The sequence below is a fragment of the Strongylocentrotus purpuratus genome, unplaced genomic scaffold, assembly GCF_000002235.5.
Source record: "Strongylocentrotus purpuratus isolate Spur 01 unplaced genomic scaffold, Spur_5.0 spur5_scaffold_19, whole genome shotgun sequence".
NCBI lineage: Eukaryota > Metazoa > Echinodermata > Echinoidea > Camarodonta > Strongylocentrotidae > Strongylocentrotus > Strongylocentrotus purpuratus.
The window spans coordinates 21,307,194-21,325,883 of record NW_022145604.1 but is presented as its reverse complement, the minus strand read 5'-3'; the positions used below and the strand labels follow the sequence as shown (position 1 = coordinate 21,325,883).

At 38.0% G+C, this 18,690-nt stretch overlaps 3 protein-coding genes and 5 non-coding genes across 8 annotated transcripts; 5 read left to right on the top strand and 3 right to left on the bottom strand.

Annotated features, from left to right (window-relative positions):
- Positions 1–772: 772 nt before the first annotated feature.
- Positions 773–1,390, bottom strand: LOC115925841 (zinc finger protein 879-like). Its single transcript, XM_030989841.1, has one exon. The coding sequence runs from the start codon at positions 1,388–1,390 to the stop codon at positions 773–775; it is 618 nt and encodes a 205-aa protein (XP_030845701.1).
- Positions 1,391–5,960: 4,570 nt separating this feature from the next.
- On the top strand, positions 5,961–6,032 carry TRNAG-UCC. The gene has a single exon. It is a non-coding gene; the product is annotated as a tRNA-Gly (tRNA).
- Positions 6,033–6,804: 772 nt separating this feature from the next.
- Positions 6,805–7,431, bottom strand: LOC115925840 (zinc finger protein 775-like). Its single transcript, XM_030989840.1, has one exon. The coding sequence runs from the start codon at positions 7,429–7,431 to the stop codon at positions 6,805–6,807; it is 627 nt and encodes a 208-aa protein (XP_030845700.1).
- A 4,547-nt stretch (positions 7,432–11,978) lies between these two features.
- TRNAG-UCC lies at positions 11,979–12,050 on the top strand. Its single transcript has one exon. It is a non-coding gene; the product is annotated as a tRNA-Gly (tRNA).
- Positions 12,051–12,382: 332 nt separating this feature from the next.
- Positions 12,383–13,610, bottom strand: LOC100890901 (zinc finger protein 574). The gene is made up of 2 exons (XM_003730715.3): positions 13,481–13,610; positions 12,383–13,191 (listed from the first exon to the last, which is right to left on the bottom strand). Exons 1-2 carry the CDS (start codon positions 13,483–13,485, stop codon positions 12,498–12,500), a joined length of 699 nt encoding a protein of 232 aa, XP_003730763.2. The 5' UTR covers positions 13,486–13,610; the 3' UTR covers positions 12,383–12,497.
- A 3,207-nt stretch (positions 13,611–16,817) lies between these two features.
- On the top strand, positions 16,818–16,889 carry TRNAG-UCC. Its single transcript has one exon. It is a non-coding gene; the product is annotated as a tRNA-Gly (tRNA).
- Positions 16,890–17,820: 931 nt separating this feature from the next.
- TRNAG-UCC lies at positions 17,821–17,892 on the top strand. The gene has a single exon. It is a non-coding gene; the product is annotated as a tRNA-Gly (tRNA).
- A 395-nt stretch (positions 17,893–18,287) lies between these two features.
- TRNAG-UCC lies at positions 18,288–18,359 on the top strand. Its single transcript has one exon. It is a non-coding gene; the product is annotated as a tRNA-Gly (tRNA).
- Positions 18,360–18,690: the final 331 nt, after the last annotated feature.

Below are 18,690 nucleotides of genomic sequence, written 5' to 3'. Positions count from 1 at the left end.
TAACTATTCTATCTTTCTCAATAATTCACAATTCTCTTTTTAAATATCGCTACCTTCATATTCTCACATTATATTCATCAATGTACATTATTTAGCCTTTCGCAAAGTATAATGACCTGTCTTCACTCTACAGCTTTGGTTGTCCCCACATTTATAAAGATGGCTATTGAAATTGCCTTTGATTTTTCGAAAGTATCGACCGCACTGAATCCGGGATCCGGTAACTTTGTCTCAGATTCTGAAACAAAATTATGGATTTAGCTGATGATGCAATGATAATTATAAACCTTTAGGTCAGTCAGGAACCCCATGACTTTTACAAGCCGATCGCCTGTCTGATTATCAAGATATTTATGATTAGAATTACAAATTTTGAAAACCGTTCGCCTGACGGTTTTCATTACACTACAGTCTATTGGGGAAAACGAGTATGGTAAAACCGGTCACTCAACGATTTTCACTTTTTTGAGGCACTTCTAGATCATTTTGAAGCGCAATTTTTTTAGGGCTTCAATATTACACCATATCACAGACACTGATAACACGTAGGGCCGTGTATCCCAGATTTAACATTGTTTCTTTTCCTCTTTTTTTCCTCGCAAATTGTGTTGCGAGAGTGTTGAAATTTGAAAACGAATTTATTCAGATTCATGAAACATAAAACAATGAATATTCTGCCCATGCATTTAATCCTCATGAGTTCTGCAATTATATCGCATTTTTGAGAATATGAGTTCTGATATAGTCTTGTAAAGACTCGTCAGCTAGGCGGCTAAGCTCTCAAGTCTGCTTCCGGGAAATGCATCTTGTAGTGTCTGTTGAGGCGTGTGAAGTCTCTTTCACATCTCCCGAACGAACATCGATATGGTCGCTCTCCGGTGTGAACGCGACGATGCCTGACCAACGAAGACGGATAATCGAAGAGCATCGGGCAGTCCTGGCAGCAGTAAACCTGACTTCCGGTGTGAATCCGGCGGTGAATGCGAAGATGTGTCTTCTTGGCGAACGACTTGGGGCATGATCGACACTGGAAACGGTGATCGGGCGAAGGCGGAGGCGACGTGGCGAAACGCTTCCTCGGCGGGGATGATGACCGTGACGAAGCTCTCTTACGATCCGCTACGAGGCTCGGCGTTGGTGTCGACGACGGTATCAACCAGTTGACGACTGAGGGTTGATCAGTTCCAGACGATTTCACCTCTTGCGGTTGTGACCTCCTCTTGCCCTCCACTGAAGGGCTATCATGAGCTCTTGTAGTCTTGCAGAGGGGACAGTTCGAGACATGGCAGTTAAAGATGCTCGAGGTTGTTTGTCGACGATGTCGAGCCCAGATGACGGAGGCGATGGCCTTGTTGAAGTCGGGCTCGTGTATCTCGACGGAGATGGGCATGGCGGCACTCCTGGTTATCGGGAAATATTTTCCAAAGGTTTTCCAAAGAGTTGATCCGGTAAATGCGCCTTCCTCGAGTGAGAATGGTATTAGTGTGAATTTAACCTTGTATTTATTTGATTACATTCATACTCGGTAATCTCTATCAGTCAGTGATTGGTCGAGAGTTTGCCCTGTAGGTGCCGCGTGACTAAAGGCTGCTGAAACGGACCAATCAGAGAGGAGGACTAATCATTGCTATAGAAATGTCAGTCTTGACGTCGCCGCCCACTATCAACGCGCGAAACAATAGCTTCTAAAGGTGCCTCTCTTTTCCAATGATCTATGATCGCGGATTAACATTAAATACTTTGTCATGAAAGGAACTATTATTATGTAACGTGCAGGGTGAACGTTCCATACTCCTTGTAATCTCAATTAAAATCTGATCACAGTAAAGTTTTCAGTCAGGTTTGGCCAACATTTCTTGTTGGTGTGTGTGTGACGGTATTTTATTAAAGCAAACTATGAAAATCAAATATTTACAAGATTTGATAAAGTAAAAAAAAAGATACCCCCTCCCCCAACAAAAAAAAAATACAAAAAATACAAAAAATACAAAAATGAATATATTTAAACAAAAAGCAGATAAATGGTAAAAAGTGAAATACATGTCCGAGGCAGCAATATACATAGAAGTAACACTTTCTGGGCATGAGTACAATAGTGGAGAGGTTGCAAAAATAAACAAATACAAAAAGAGGGAAGAGTATTCACAAAGAAAGGAGGTTTACCCAACATGACAATATAAAGTGTACAATCGTATTCCAAAACAAAATTACCGCGACGTCGACAGAATGAAAATGAGAGTTTAATATAAAAGATGCCAGTAATGTAATTCGATGACATTTGTTCATTCATTTTCCATCCGACCAAAATAAAGTTACTATCCAATATATTATAATCTGATTATAAAGATATTTATGTATCATGGTACAGGTATTACATTTGTATCGGTTCGTCCATTTTACCAGACTTTTTGTACATTACGCTTCGGAGCTTATTACCAAAAAATGCGGTATAATGTTGTGTTCTTGATTTGTTTTTTCATTGTTTTTTGTTGTTGAGACTTCATCATATTAATCAAAGTTAACATAATTGCGAGCCAGCACAATTTACTCGATGTTGTAGTTACAGAGACGTTTTGTTTCTCGTGTTGCAGATATTAATAAAAAGGTATACAATGGACAAGATTGATCGAATACATGAAGCTAAAATAGATACAATTCATCAAGTATATAACCCAACAAATCACTTTTGGAAAATAGGTGAAGAAAAACCGATGAATCCAGATTCAGTGTTGCAATTCTGTGCTTATTTATTGGTTAATATTATTGTTTGCTTTTATCTCATAGTGGTGCACGTCACAAAGACTCTCATCGAGTTTATTTTGCATGAAATAAGATTTATTTGAGAAACTTGGGTTACGAAGAAAAAAAATCAGACTCCTAAAAGAATTCCACGTTTTTCTTCTTATGGGTATTCACGTCGATATTTCTGACTTTGACCTAGAGCCGCGATGCAAGGCACCAGCAATCGATATATGCCATTGTTACGTCACCAATGAATGGTCAATTTAAAGCGGCTTGACCAATGGCGTCATAATAGAATAAGCCAGTTTCGTAATGTAACCAAATTTAATGCATACGTCTTTGTGAAGTGCCTCAATACAAATTATTTCATTCACCTGATAAGAATAATAGTATTTCAATAGTCAGAATGCAACTGCATATATTAAGTTGTTGCCAGGTTGGACAAACATTATGGGTGGTATTCTCATAAGTTAAGCCGGGACTAAGTCCAGACTAAGCAACAATTTTAGTTCACACTTCTATGGAATGCTAGGTTTCATCTTCCTCCTTCAATATTCATGACAAAGATAATCTACCAAAGACTTTGTTGAAATTCAGTTCATACTCATATGATCTTTTTCTTCCCATTTCATTGCAAAATTAAATTTTTGGACACTTTTCATTGAAGGATTAAAATAATCTGTTCAGGGTAAATTAGTTCACAACATGCACTCCATAAAAGTGTGAACTAACTAAGCACGTGCTAACTTAGTACGCGCTACCGGAATACCACCCTATGGCTTGACCTACCTAGCAACACTTAATATATGCAGTTGCATTCTGACTATTGAAATACTATTATTCTTATCAGGTGAATGAAATAATTTGTATTGAGGCACTTCACAAAGACGTATGCATTAAATTTGGTTACATTACGAAACTGGCTTATTCACTCTCTATTTAGCCGACAAACTCTCGACCAATCACAGCTTGAGAAAACGCCCAGTTTTGATCACAATTGGTGTTGCAGGATTAAGCGGAATAACTTTGCTTTTTATTTACAGGGTTGAACGACCTTTTCTCCACCATACTGGTTGTAAAATTGTGCAAATAAAGTGGATAATAAAATGGGTTTGTGACATACATAAGAAAGGGATATTCAATAATGATGTTATTCTATTTAGTGAAACCTCAGCTTATCAATTTGTATGCAATCTCCATCTTATCATGTGTTTGTTGAAAATTGATATGATTATTTTGTTGTTTGTCTGTCTGCTTGTTTTTTGTGTTTTTTAGGATGATATCGTTCTTGGTAGCTACGTTTGTTCATGATATATTTTTCACTTTTAGTAACAAGTGTAACTAATGTGTCATAAAATGTAAATAACATAAACGTACCCAAAAAAAATCAAGACTTCGATGATAAACAAAAGCAGATTCCTTTGACAAGTATACTATGAGTATATCACCCACTTTTCAAACGTTTCCATTCATTAAACTGAAACAGTAATTGAAGATGTCTCCTGCACTGGCTGTGTTATGTATTTCGGTAAGATCTTTGTTACGTCACCGTATTCGTTGTTACGTCATCAGTGCAAGACGCAAGGTTTATATGAGAGCGGCTGATACAATAGACTGGACTTTGAACTTTTCACGGACGAACTCTCGACCAATTATGGCTCGATAACCGTTCACACCTTTTCAAAGGGAGGCGGAAAGAGGGATGAAGAAACAAGTAATTCCTATAATCTGAAGAGCTGTTGTTTGAAATACCGAACTCAGATAACTCATTGAACCGAATATTCCACTAAATTAACACAAAATTATGAATTACATATATATTTTTAAGCCTAAGTATATTTTTACTTTTTTCCGTGGACAAAATTCTTTTCTCAGACGACCGACAAAAATAACTTTCAAAGCAATGTATTTCGCCATCTCCCTCTCCGTCCCGTCCTTTCTTTTTCTTTGTCCATCTGTCTCTCTCTGTCTCTCTCTCTTTAACTCTCTTTCTCTCTCTTCCTCTCTCTCTCTCTCTCTCTCTCTCTCTTTAACTATCTCTCTCCCTCTCTCTTTCAGTAACTATCCCTGTCTTTAACTTTCTCTCTCTCTGAGATTCTAGCGAGCTAAGAAGGGAGCGAGAGAATAAACACAAAAAAGAGAGAGAATATAGAAAATGACAGGGAAAGAGAGATGGATATAGAAGAGTAAGAGAAATGAGGAGAGGGAGAGGGGATTTATAGATGGAGAGAGAAAGAGAGGGGAAAGAAGAGAGAAGAGATAGAGTCAACGAGAGAGAGAGAGAGAGAGAGAGAGAGAGAGAGAGATATATATAGAGAGAGAAAGAGAGACAGAGAAAAGAGAAGGAGAGGTGGAAAGAATTTCATCGTCAGTTTGGCCGCATTGCTGTGGCATGGATATAAACGGGATTGGACGGCTATCTTAGCTTATGTGGCAACCATGTTGACGTGGCATTTAATACACTTACTTATTCAGCTAGGGGATTCTCTCTCCAAATCGAACCCAAGTTAAAAATTGTTTTAATGTCTTACACATCGGCACATGAAATGTATTTTCGTATAATGAATATAATACCGTTGCCAATTATTTACATGACACGATAAGAAGATTATTCCCAGCCTTAAATGATAATGATATAGTACGTCATGTGAATCCCCAAGAAATAATATAATATACATAACACATATGTACATTGCAAACAACGGGTTTGTGAGCTTGATGTAAACAGGTTCAAAGAAGAGAGAAAAAGCATTAAGAAAATGCAAATTAAGGAAAAATAATAATACGAAACCTAAAAATCAAGATGTCCTAAATAAGATTATCATCTCAACAATAACGCGATACATACAATGGAGAAGGAAAGCTTCCATCACATGCATTGTTTTTCTGATTTTAAGCGTATGTGTCCCTTTACATTGCACGAAAAATATTTGTTTCTTTGTGTGCATTTAAGAGTTACTACCCTTTGTTTTTGCTCGCTTAATGTTTTCATTATTAGATGTTTTTAGTTTGTTCGTTTGTTTGTTGTCTGTATTACCACGTTTCTCCCTCCTCATCCGTTATTGTCATCCATTACACTATAAGGTGTTTTTTATAAACCCGAGTTACAGTTATAGGGAGGAAAGTGTTAATGCAGTTATAAGTCTCCCGTTACCGTGGAAACGTACTGACACAAGACAAGACCATGGGTCAACCAATACCTCTCATTTTCGTGAAAAGCGTTGGTGGTATAATGGTTAGCATAGTTGCCTTCCAAGCAATTGATCCGGGTTCGATTCCCGGCCAACGCACATATATTTTTCATTCTTTTTGATTCTTTTGCGGAAGTAGAATATTTTTAAGAATAACAGGGAGATGGGAGGAATCTCCCTGAGAAAAGCAAATGCGTTAAACAATAGTTTTATAACCTAAGAAGCGTACAGCTTTTCTTGTAGCGGTACTCCTTTTACATATGTCTGTTTCTCTCTCTATTTCTCAATTCTGTTTCTCTTTCCAAGGTCGTATTTCTCTTTTTGTTCTATGTCCCTGCCGCTCCATCATACCCCTCAAAATATCACATCTCTCTCGCGCTCTCTTGCTATTCAATGTCCATATTTCCCTCCCGTAATACATCTCTGTAATGCGAACTATTTTATCTTTCTCAATTGTCTTTCCATTTCTTCTTCCTCTTTCTAAATATCGCTCCCTTCGTATTCTCACATTCTATGGAACAACTTTCAACAAATCAACGCTAGGATCATTTTCAATATCCAAATACGTAACTGTACTGTCCCCACATTTATAAAGAAGGCTATTGAAATTGCCTTTGATTTTCGAAGAAATCGACCGCGCTGATTATTTTTCTTCTTCTCCTCTCATTTTGTGTTAAAAACAACAAACAAAAACACACAATAAACAAAAGAGTGTTGAAATTTGAAAACGAATTTATTCAGATTCATGAAACATAAAACAATGGATATTCTGCCCATGCATCTAATCTTCATGAGTTCGTCAATAATCACATTTAAGAGAATATGAGTTCTGATATAGTCTAGTATTAATAAAGACTCGTCAGCTAGGTGGCTATGCTCTCAAGTCTGCTTCCGGGAGATGCATCTTGTAGTGTCTGTTGAGGCCGCAACGGCGTGTGAAGTCTCTTTCACATCTCCCGAACGAACATCGATACGGCCGCTCTCCGGTGTGAACGCGACGATGCCTGGTCAACGAAGACGGACAATCGAAGACCATCGGGCAGTCCTGGCAGCAGTAAACATGATATCCGGTGTGAACGCGGCGATGAATGCGAAGATGAATCTTCTTGGCGAACGACTCGGGGCATGAGCGACACTGGAAGCGGTGATCGGGCGAAGGCGGAGGTGACGTGGCGAAACGCTTCCTCGGCGGGGATGATGTCCGTGACGAAGCTCTCTTACGAACCGCTTCGAGGCTCGGCGTGGGTGTCGACGAGGGTATCAACCAGTTGACGACTGAGGGTTGATCAGTTCCAGGCGCCTTCACCTGTTGCGGTTGTGACCTCTTCTTGCCTTCCACCGGAGGTCTATCAAGAGCTCTTGTAGCCCGGCAGAGGGGACAGTTCGAGACATGGCAGTTAAAGATGTTCGAGGTTGGTTGTCGACGATGTCGATCCCAGATGACAGAGGCGATGGCCTTGCTGAAGTCGGGCTCGTGTAACTCGACAGGGATCACCATGCTGAGAAAAACAGTGACAAGAGTATTTTCGAAAGAGTTGAACCGGTAAATGTGCCTTCCTGGATTAGCAGTCGAGAGTCAGAATGGTAATTTGTGTCAATTTTACCTCGTATTTATTTGATTACATTCATACTCCGTAATCTATTTCAGTCAGTGATTGGTCAGGTGCCGCGTGATGACAGGCTGCTGAAACAGACCAATCAGAGAGGAGGACTAATTATCGCTATAGAAATCTCATTTTTTTTGTTGCCGCCCACTATCAACGCGCGAAACAATAGCTTCGAAGGTGCCTCTCCTTTTCAATGATCTAAGATCGCGGATTATCATTAAATACTTTGTCATGAAGGAATTATTATTATGTAACGTGCTATGTCAACGTTCAATACTCTTTGTAATATTCTTATATTTTAGAAATCTCAATTAAAATCTGACCACAGTAAAGTTTTCAGACAGGTTTGCCGAACATGAACATCTAAAGCGACGTAAACAGAATGTCAATGAGAGAAAACAGTTTAATATACAAGATGCCAGTAATGTAATTCCATGACATTTATTCTTTCATTTTTCTTACGATCAAAATAAAGTGTGGGAAAATTTGTGATTTTGTTTTGTTTTTTCATTGATATTTTGTTGTTGAGACTACATGATATCAATCAGACTTTAGATGAGTTTTTAACATAACTGTCAGCCAGCAGAATTTACACGATGTTGTAGTTACCGAGAAAAACCTGTGACGTTTTATTTATCGTGTCACAGATAATAATAAAAAGGAACAATGAACAAGAATGACCAAATACTTAAAGCTGAAACAAATACAATTCATCGAGTATATAACCCCCCCCCCAAAAAAAAAAAAAAAAAAATAAATAAATAAATAAAAAATAAAAAATAACTTTTGGAACATAGGTGAAAGAAAATCGTTGAATCAAGATTCAGTGATGCAATTCTGTACTCATCTATAGTGGTGCACGTCGAACAAACTTTCATTGAGATTATTTTGTTTGAAATGCGATTTATTTGAAAAACTTGGGTTACGAAGAAGAACAAAAATCAGATTCTTATTTAGCAAAAGATTCCCTGATTTTCTTCAGATGGGTATATCGCTTGATTATATTCTCGTTGACGTTTCAGCCTTTGACCGAGAGCCGCGGTGCGGGGCACCTGCAATCAATTTATGCCATTGTTACGTCACTAATGAATGGTCAATTTCAAGCGGCTGACCTATACCGTCATAATAGAATTTACTTTGTAGTCAGCCGACAAACTTTCGACCAATCACAGCTTGAGTAAACGATCAGTTAGTGACGGGTCAATATTTTTTGATCACGATTGGTGTTGTAGGATTAAGCGGAATAACGTTTTATTTACAGGGTTGAACGAACTTTTCTCTACCATACTAATTTGTTGTAAAATAATGCAAACAAAGTGAATAGTTTGTATAATTGGAGGTTTCTGATATACACAAGAAAGGGATATGTAATTTATTGTTATTCTATTCAGTGACTACGGTTATGACAAATAGAATAGGGTATTGAGTTGATTTTTCGAAAATAGTCGCGATCGTGTTTTGAGATGAAACATACACATACTTCAAAACGTTCGTTAATTGTGACATTTCAAGAAACGTAATTAATGATCTATACATATGTCGCCATGAATATTAATGATAACTATGCACGTTCATTTAATATGTCTCAAAATACCCTTTTAAATTTTTCTTAGTTTGACACTTGTTGCTCGAGTTACGCGAACGGTACATCAGACGTGCAGTTTGTTTTCCAAAGCAGAGAAAATGTGTGAAAACAATTACAAATCTTAAGAAAACGATATATTTAAAAGAAAAGGAAACAATTCGAAACAAAACTAGTGCTAGCTAGACTGAATATGAGCTTTAAGTTCAGATAACGAAATAAGCCATTTGAATAATTCTATTGAAATTAAATTACCTAAAGTTAAAGGAGTTGCGATCGTGTTCAAAAGATATTTCAAGATGCAATTAAATTAAAGAAATGCTCCCTGTAGATATTTATCACAAAAATGACATACGCTGATAAAATTATGTTTTTTATTTCACAAAGCTGGGAATGTTTGTTTCTAGCCGGCACTACAACAAAATTGAAAAGAAAATAACAACAACAACAACAAAAAAGCTAATTTATATATTAACAACCATCTCTTTACAAAGAGATTATCATTTTGGTTGTTGATTATATTTTGTCTGTCTGATTTTTGTGTGGATTTTATGATGGTATCATTTCTTGCAGATATATTTTTGTTCATGATTCATTTTTCACTTTTAGTATCAATTAACTAATATGTCATACAATGTAGCTAACATTAATATACCCACAAAAATTCACGACTTCGATGATAAATAAATAAAAGCAGATTCAAGTATATCACCGACTTTTTCAAACGTTTTCGTTCATTAAATTGAAACAGTTATTGAAGACGCATTCTGCACTGTCGGTGGCATGTACTTCGGTAAGTTCTTTGTTACGTCACCGTGTTCTTTGTTACGTCATCAATGCAAGGCGCAATGTGAGAGCGGCTGATACAATAGACTAGACTTTGATCTTTTCATGGACGAACTTTCGACCAATCATTGCTCGATAACCGTTCACACCTCAACAAAGGGAGGCGGGAAAACGGATGAAGAAACAAATCATTGCTTTCAATCTGATGAGCTGCTGTTAAAAATACCGAACTCAGATAGCTCCTTAAACTAAATATCCCAATAAATTGATAACAGAAAAAATTAATATAACTTACATATCTAAAATTCTAAGTTTATTTTCACTGAGGCCTATATACGGACAGTATTCTTATCCAAGACGATCGACAACAAAACCTTTGCAAAGCAATGTATTTTGCCATATCCCTCTCCGTTTCTCCCTTTTTTGTCTCTGTCCATCTGTTTCTCTCTATCTCCCTCTATCTCCCTCTCTCTCTCTCTCTTTCATTACATAAACCTCCCTCTCTGTTTTGTTGTCGATCGTCGGGGATAAGAATACTGTCCATGGAAACACACTTAGAATTTAAAATGTATATGTTATTTCTAATTTTGTTATTGATATAAGAAATAAGAGAGAAATGGAAAGAGAAGAGCAAGAGAAATGAGGAGAGTGAGAATGGATTTATAGATGGAGAGAGAAAGAGAGGGGAAAGAAAGAGAGGGAATCCTGAGAGAGAGAGAGACAGGGAGAAAGAATGAGTAAGTGAGAGAGACAGAGACAGAGACAGAGACAGAGACAGAGAAAAGAGAGGGAGACATGGAGAGAATCCAAGAAATAAGAGAGAGGTGAAGAAAGGTGGGAAATAGGGGCAATATAATTGGAAATAAAAGGAAAGGGAAAAAAGGAGAACTAAGAAATAGTGAGAGAAATGTCGTGATCATCGTGAAAGATAAAAAAAACAGAGAGAGAGAGAACAGTGGGGAGGAAATGATCAAGAAAAGGAAGAGGGGTGACGCGAAAGAAGGAGGAGCGAGAGAAGAAAAATAGAGAAAGAGAGAGAATATAGAAGATGACAGGGAACTTGAGAGATGTATAGAGAAGAGTAATGAGAAGAGAGGATAGAGAGAGAGAGAGAGAGAGAGAGAGAGAGAGAGAGGGAGAGAGAGAGAGAAAGAGTGTGAGAGAGAGAGAGAGAGAGAGAGAGAGAGAGAGAGAGAGAGAGAGAGAGAGAGAGAGAGAGAGATACAAAAAGGGAGAGATGGAAAGAACTTCACCGTCAGTATAGTTTTGCCCCATACTGTTGTATTTGATGCTGGTGCTCGGATACCGGGATTCGACGGCTTCCGTGGCTTACGTGGCAACCTGGTTGACGTGGCATTTAATACACTTAGAATAAACTTATGCTAAACTGCGCTCAAGTAAATGGTCTTTTAATGCCTGACACCAAGACACATGAGATGTATTATTTTTTAATGAATTAGGATACCATTGTCGATTATTTACATGGCACTACAGGTATATTATTTCCAGTCTTAAATGATAACGATATAGTGTTGTGAATCCTCAATATGAAATTATATACAAAATACATCAATTCATTGCCAACAGGGGGTTTGTGAGCTTGGTATAAAGAAATTTAAAGAAGAGGTAGAAAGCATTTAGAAGAATACATAATTTAGCCAATAATATTGTCCTAAATAAGATTATTTTCTCAACAATAATGTATTACGTACAATGGATAAAAAAGGCTTATATTATATGCTCTTTTCTATAATTTAGCTCACAGTCAGCTGTTTCTAATCTTATGTTACCATTTATACAAAACATTTGCGTTTGTTTAGATGTCTTTGAGAGTAATATGAGATTTTTGCTCGCTGTTTTTGTTTGGGGGTGTGTTTGTATTACCATGCCCCTCCCTCCATTTTCTTAATTGCCATCGACTCCACACTTTTTTTTTAAAACCCGAGTTGCAGTTTGTAAAGAAAGGGTTAATCTAGTCATAGGTCCTCGTTACCTTGGAAACGTCAGAATCCCCGCTACTGACACAAAAAAAGAACATGGGTCAACGAAATCCCTCAGATACTGTGTAAAGCGTTGGTGGTATAATGGTTAGCATAGTTGCCTTCCAAGCAATTGATCCGGGTTCGATTCCCGGCCAACGCACATGTAACTTTTTCTTCTTTTTTTCATTTGTGGAAGCAGAATATTCTTAAGAAAAGTAATCAACAAATTAGTTAAATAGTAATATTATCACCTAAGAAGCTTACACACTTTGTTGTAGGCCTGACTACCTTTCTTTCTGTCTGTTTCTCTCTCTCTCTCTCTCTCTCTCTCTCTCATTGTTCCCACATTTCTGATGATGTAGAAGGCTATTGAAATTGTCTTTGATTTTTCGAAAGTATCGACCGTGCCTATTTTTAAGGTGTCATTTAACATCTTTCTTCTTTCCCTCTCATTTGGTGTTAATTTCGACAAACAAAAACACACAATAAGTCGAGTATTTAAATTTGAAAACGCATTTATTCAGATTCATGAAACATAAACAAATTGTATATACTGCCCAAACATGGAGCATCATCTCATAAGAACTTGAATTGCACGAAATAATCCTTATCCTCTCAAGCCTGCCACCGGGAAATGCATCTTGTAGTGTCTGTTGAGGCTGCTGCGGCACGTGAAGTCTCTTTCACATCCCTCGAACGAACATCGATACGGCCGCTCTCCGGTGTGAACGCGACGATGCCTGATCAATTGAGACGGACAAGCTAAGACCATCGGGCAGTACTGACAGCAGTAAACATGACGTCCGTTGTGAATCCGGCGATGGATGCGAAGATGTGTCTTCTTGGCGAACGACTTGGGACATGATCGACACTTGAAGCGGTGAACGGGCGGAGGTGACGGGGCGAATCGCTTCCTCGTCGGGGATGGCGTCCGTGACGAAGCTCTCTTACGATCCGCTACGAGGCTCGGCGTTGGTGTCGATGACGGTAACAACCAGTTGACGACTGAGGGTTGATCAGTTGATGACGCCTTCACCTGTTGCGGTTGTGACCTCCTCTTGACCTCCACCGAAGGTCTATCAGGAGCTCTTGTAGTCTGGCATAGGGGACAGTTCGAGACATGGCAGTTAAAGATGCTCGAGGTTGGTTGTCGACGATGTCGAGCCCAGATGACGGAGGCGATGGCCTTGTTGAAGTCGGGCTCGTGTATCTTGACAGGGATGGGCATGGCGGCACTCCGGGCCATCGGTAAGAGGACGGGTAGAGTGGCCCGCAAAGGGTTGGTGAGGAAAGGAGTCGACCTGAAAGGAAAAAGAGGAGAGAATAAGCATTAGACTATGATTCAGAGAAATTCATTTAACTTTAGTTCTGGATTACCAATAATTCTAACAAGAATTACTTTCTTAAGGAAAAACAACAAATTCGATCACAAACAAAACTTGCTTTTACATAGTAAATGTGACATGTGTTTCAACAAAAAAATAAATATCCTGACCATGTCAAGCTGTGTCATTCTGTTTTGACCGCGAGAATATTTAGTGTGTTGGAAATATAAAAGGTATGGTGAAAAATGACAAATTCAATACTTACTCCATGTAGGCTATAAGTGAGATCCTTATCGTAGTACAAACAAAAGTATTTTCCAAAGATTTTCAAAAGAGATGAACCGGTAAATATGCCTTCCTCGATCAGCAGTCAAGAGTCAGAATGGTATTTGTGTCACTTTTACCTTGTATTTATTTGATTACATTCATACTCGGTAATCTATTGCAGTCAGTGATTGGTCGAGAGTTTGCCCAGTAGGTGCCGCGTGATGACAGGCTGCTGAAACGGACCAATCAGAGAGGAGAACTAATTATCGCTATAGAAATGTCAGTCTTTTGTCACCGCCAACTATCAACGCGCGAAACAATAGCTTCTAAAGTGCCTCTCTCTTTCAATAATCTATATCGTGGATTACACTGTTGTGAGGAGTGTAATTAAATACTTTGTTACGGAACGAAATCTTATTATGTAACGTGCTGGTGAACGTTCAATAGCCCTTGTGATATTCTTATTTTTAGAGATATTAATTCAAATCCAGTCTGATCACAGTAGAGTTTTCATTCGGGTTTGCCCAACATGACAATCTAAAGTGTACAATCGTATTCCCCAAAAAAAATTATCGCGCAACGTAGACAGAATGTCAATGAGAGATAACAGTTGAATATAAAACTTGCCAGTAATTTTATTCGATGACATTTGTTCTTCATTATCCTTACGTCCAAAATAAAGTTCCTATTCAATATCTTATAGGCCTAATCTGATTATAATGATAGTGATGTATAGTGGTACAGATATTACATTAGGATCGGTTCTTCCTCTTAACCAGACTTATTGTATATTACACTTCGAGGCTTATTACAAACAAGTGCGGTATAATTTTGTTTTTTCACGTTTGTTTTTATTTCATTGGTTTTTCTTGTTTTGTGACTGCATCATACTAATTAGACCTTAGATTAGTTTTGGGCATAACTGCGAGCCAGGAAAATTTACGCGTTTTTGTGGAACTTTACAGAGAAAAACCAGTTCCATATTATTTCTCGTGTCGCAAATAATAATAAAAAGTTACAATGAACAAGATTGATCAAATACATGGATCTGAGATGGATAGAATTCATCGAGTATATAACCCCCCCCCCAAAAAAAAAAAAAAAGATAACGTTTGGAAATAGGTGAAGAAAAGTCGATGAATCGAGATTCATTGTTGCAATTCTATGCTCATTTATTAGTAAATATAATTGTCTGCTTTCATCTTATAATGGTGCTCGTCAAAAAACTCTCATCTAGTTTTTTTGCTTGAAATGCGATTTATTTGAGAAGAAAAAAATCAGACTCTTATTTAGCAAAAGAATTCCATATTTTTCTTCTCGCTTAATCATATTCACGTCGGTATTTCTGCCTTTGACCGAGATCCGCGATGCAAGGCACCTGCAATAGAATGAATGCCATTGTTACGTCACCAACGAGTGGCCAATTTAAATTGGCTTGACAAATAGCGTCGTAATAATTTACTTTCTAGTCAGCCGACAAACTCTCGAACAATCACAGCTTGAGAAAACGTCCAGTTAGTGTTGTTTGGTATTATCGGCGTTCATTCTTTTTTAGAATAGTGACGCGTCAATAGGTTTTTGTTCACAATAATATTATTGGTGTTGTAGGATTAAGCGGAATAACTTTTATTGACAGTGTTGAACGACCTTTTCTCTACTCTACTTTTCAATACTGGTTGTAAAATAATGCAAACAAAGTGAATAATTATTATAATTGGGGGTTTCTGACATACACAAGAAAGGGATATCTAATATATTGTTATTCCATTTAGTGAAAGCTCAAATTCAGTCTAGCTATCACTAGTTTTGTCTCGAATTGTTTTCTTTACTTTTGAATATCGTTTTCTTACCGTTTCTCATTGTCTTCACACATCCTCTATGTTTTGGAAAACAAACTACATGCATGATACACACATTTGCGTTATTCGAGTAATATGTGTATAAACAAAGAAGGTTAAATATTTTGAGAAAAAAAAAGTGAACGTGCATGTTTATCATTAATATTCATGTCGACATGTGAGGCTCATTAATTACATTTCTTGAAATGTCGCAATACTCGAACGTTTGAAGTATGAAAGTGTTTTATCTCAAAACACGATTGTGTCTATTTTCGAAAAATTAACTCGATATCCTATTGTATTTTCCAAAAAACATCATGTTCAGATTACGTAATAAGCCATTTGACTGGGAGTGGCATGTACTTCGGTAAGTTCTTTGTTACGTCACCGTATTCTTTTTTACGTCATCAGTTCAAGACGCAATGTTTATATGAGAGCGGCTTATACAACAGACTGGACTTTGATCTTTTCACGGCCGAACTCTCGACCAATTATGGCTCGATAACCGTTCACACCTCTTCAAAGGGAGGCGGGAAGACGGATTAAGAAACAAATCATTGCTTTCAATCTGAAGAGCAGTTCGTCCTTGTTTTCACGAAGTGACGGTAGTGAGGAAAATCATAACGCATAGTGAATGCTATTTTTTTTCACTACCGTCACTTCGTGAAAACAGCGATACCTCCTGGAACTGAATACCCAAATAATTTGATAAAAAAATTATATTTTACATTATATATTTTTAAGCCTAAGTATATTTTCACTTATTTCCAAGGACAAAATTCTTTTTTCAGACGATCGACAAAAATAACTTTGCAAAGCAACGTATTTCGCCATTTCCCTCTCCGTTCCGTCGTTTCTTTTTCTGTGTCCATCTGTTCCCCCCCCTCTCTCTCTCTCTCTTTTTCTTCGCTCGCTCCTCCTTAGCTCTCTATTATTCCACCTTTTCTCTTTCTTTATAATTTTCAGCTCATTCCCCCTCTCTCATCTCTCCCTATGATCGCTATTATTCCACCTTTTCTCTTTCTTTATAATTTTCAGCTCATTTTCCATCTCTCATCTCTCCCTATGATCTCGATATTTCTCTCACTTTCCCTAAGCTCTTTTTCTTTCCAGTATCATTGCCCCTATTTGTCACCTCTATTTCTCACCTCTTTCTTATTTCTTGTATCAATATTTGTACTCTCTTCTGTCCCTATATCTTATCTCGTATCAAACTTTTCCGTTATTACACTGTTTCTTTCACCCTTTCATCTATGAATATATCTTCATCTCTCACCCTGTCTCTCCATTCTCCCATTTCTTTCTATTTCTCACCCCCTTCCTTCAAACAATTCGATCAAACGGGTATTTCAGTCAGTTGTTGGAAAGTAATGGATGTAATGAAAGAAAGAAAAAAGCGTTAAGCGTCAGATAATGCCAGTTTCCTTAGTTACAGCAGACTCACATAAATGTCGACATTTGACAAAATCCTTTAGAAAATCATCGGGATGTCGACAAGCGTTGGTGGTATAGTGGTTAGCATAGTTGCCTTCCAAGCAATTGACCCGGGTTCGATTCCCGGCCAACGCAATCTTTTATTTTTGTAGATTCTGCTTGCAACTTATCAAACGATGATTACAGAAAATATTCACAAAAATGATAATCACAATTTTCTCTCTCTCCCCCTCTCCCCCTCTCTCTCTCTCTCTCTATATATATATATCTCTCTCTCTATATCTCCCTATCTCCCTCACTCCCTCCCTCCCTCTCTCCCTCCCTCCCTCACTCCCTGTATATGCCTGTATAACGAAGCTTCTGTGGCGCAATATTTTCACGAAGTGACGGTAATGAGGAAAATCGTAACGCAAAGTGAATGCAATTTTTTTTCACTACCGTCACTTCGTGAAAACAGCGACGAATTAGCGCGTTCGGCTGTTAACCGAAAGGTTGGTAGTTCAAGCCCACCCAGGAGCGTTTCTTCTTTTTTATGTATTTTTTAATAATGTTATTCATTCTTCTCATCTTTATTTCATAAAATTATTTCTTTGATATTTACTCAAAAGAAAGAAAAAAGGAAAAAGAAAGAATGGGAAGATGGATTTTCAATCCTAGATAGTACACTGTGTGTAACCGGGGAACGGTAGCCCATAGGTCAGGTCATCATTGTTGGAGGCCTTTTCGGTGACCCTGTTTCACCAAACTTAGTACAATACCATGACTACGTGGCTACTATGTCGATGTGGCTTGAAAGGCCACGATGTTCCCTTCCAACCTTCCAGCTACTGCATTTAACCAGGACCGTCCTTACAGATTGTGGGAGGGGGTGTGGGTGAGGGTGTGGGTGAGTAAAGAGCCTAGAGACTTTCTCACCAGAATAGGAGCGAAAAAAAAATTAGTCGGAGAGGGGGTGATGAAAATCCTAGGGGTGGGGGGGGGGGGGTGGGCGCTGATAGGTACCCTGCAAATTTATCTTGACAGTGTTTTACTTAAACTTGACTATACATGAAATACATCAAGATAAGCGTTGGTGATATAGTGGTTAGCATAGTTGCCTTCCAAGCAATTGACCCGGGTTCGATTCCCGGTCAACGCAAACCTTTTATTTGTGTAGGTTCTGCTTAAATAACAACTTATCAAACGATAATACAGACATTATTCACAAAAATAATAATTACAAACATTTTCACCTACTTTCTCTCTCTCTCTCTCTCTCTCTCTCTCTCTCCCTCTCTCTCTCTTGTTCTCTCTCGTTCTCTCCCTCCCTCTCTGTATATCTTTCCGTTTTGGGTCGTTCGCTATCGCTCTTTATCCCTCTGTCTCTCTACTTTATTTTCTCATTCGAACTATTATAGGCCTACCTAAAACATAAAAACATGTCTATTCTGAACTTGATCATCACTCTCACGTTACCATAAAAAACAAACAAACAGAATCGTTGCTTTTTGCCACAATTTAACTTTCTAAATGTGAAGGTGGGTAAAAGAGGGAGCGTTGGTGGTATAGTGGTTAGCATAGTTGCCTTCCAAGCAATTGACCCGGGTTCGATTCCCGGCCAACGCAATGAATTTTGTTATTATTTAAATGTATTTTTTGTTGTAATTGTTTCTTATTTTGGTAACTGAAAACTGAAGGTCCGTTTTTTTGTTCACCCTTCGGCACACACAATTTTTTTTTTTTTTTTTACACGCGCAAAAATTTGAGGGGGATTACCCCCCTCCCCCCCCCCCTCTGGGCAATATCAATACCCTGTTTCCATGGTTTTAACGATTGCATTACGTAACTGTAGCATCCACCCATTCCATTAAGTGATGAACATGACTATTGAAATTGCATTGGGTTAATTCATGAAAATTCTTTATTAGTTATTATTTAAATTTTATATTCATTCTTG

Coding starts and splice junctions, on each gene's coding strand:
- LOC115925841 (XM_030989841.1), bottom strand. CDS start 1,390: ATGCCCATCTCCGTCGAGATACACGAGCCCGACTTCAACAAGGCCATC.
- LOC115925840 (XM_030989840.1), bottom strand. CDS start 7,431: ATGGTGATCCCTGTCGAGTTACACGAGCCCGACTTCAGCAAGGCCATC.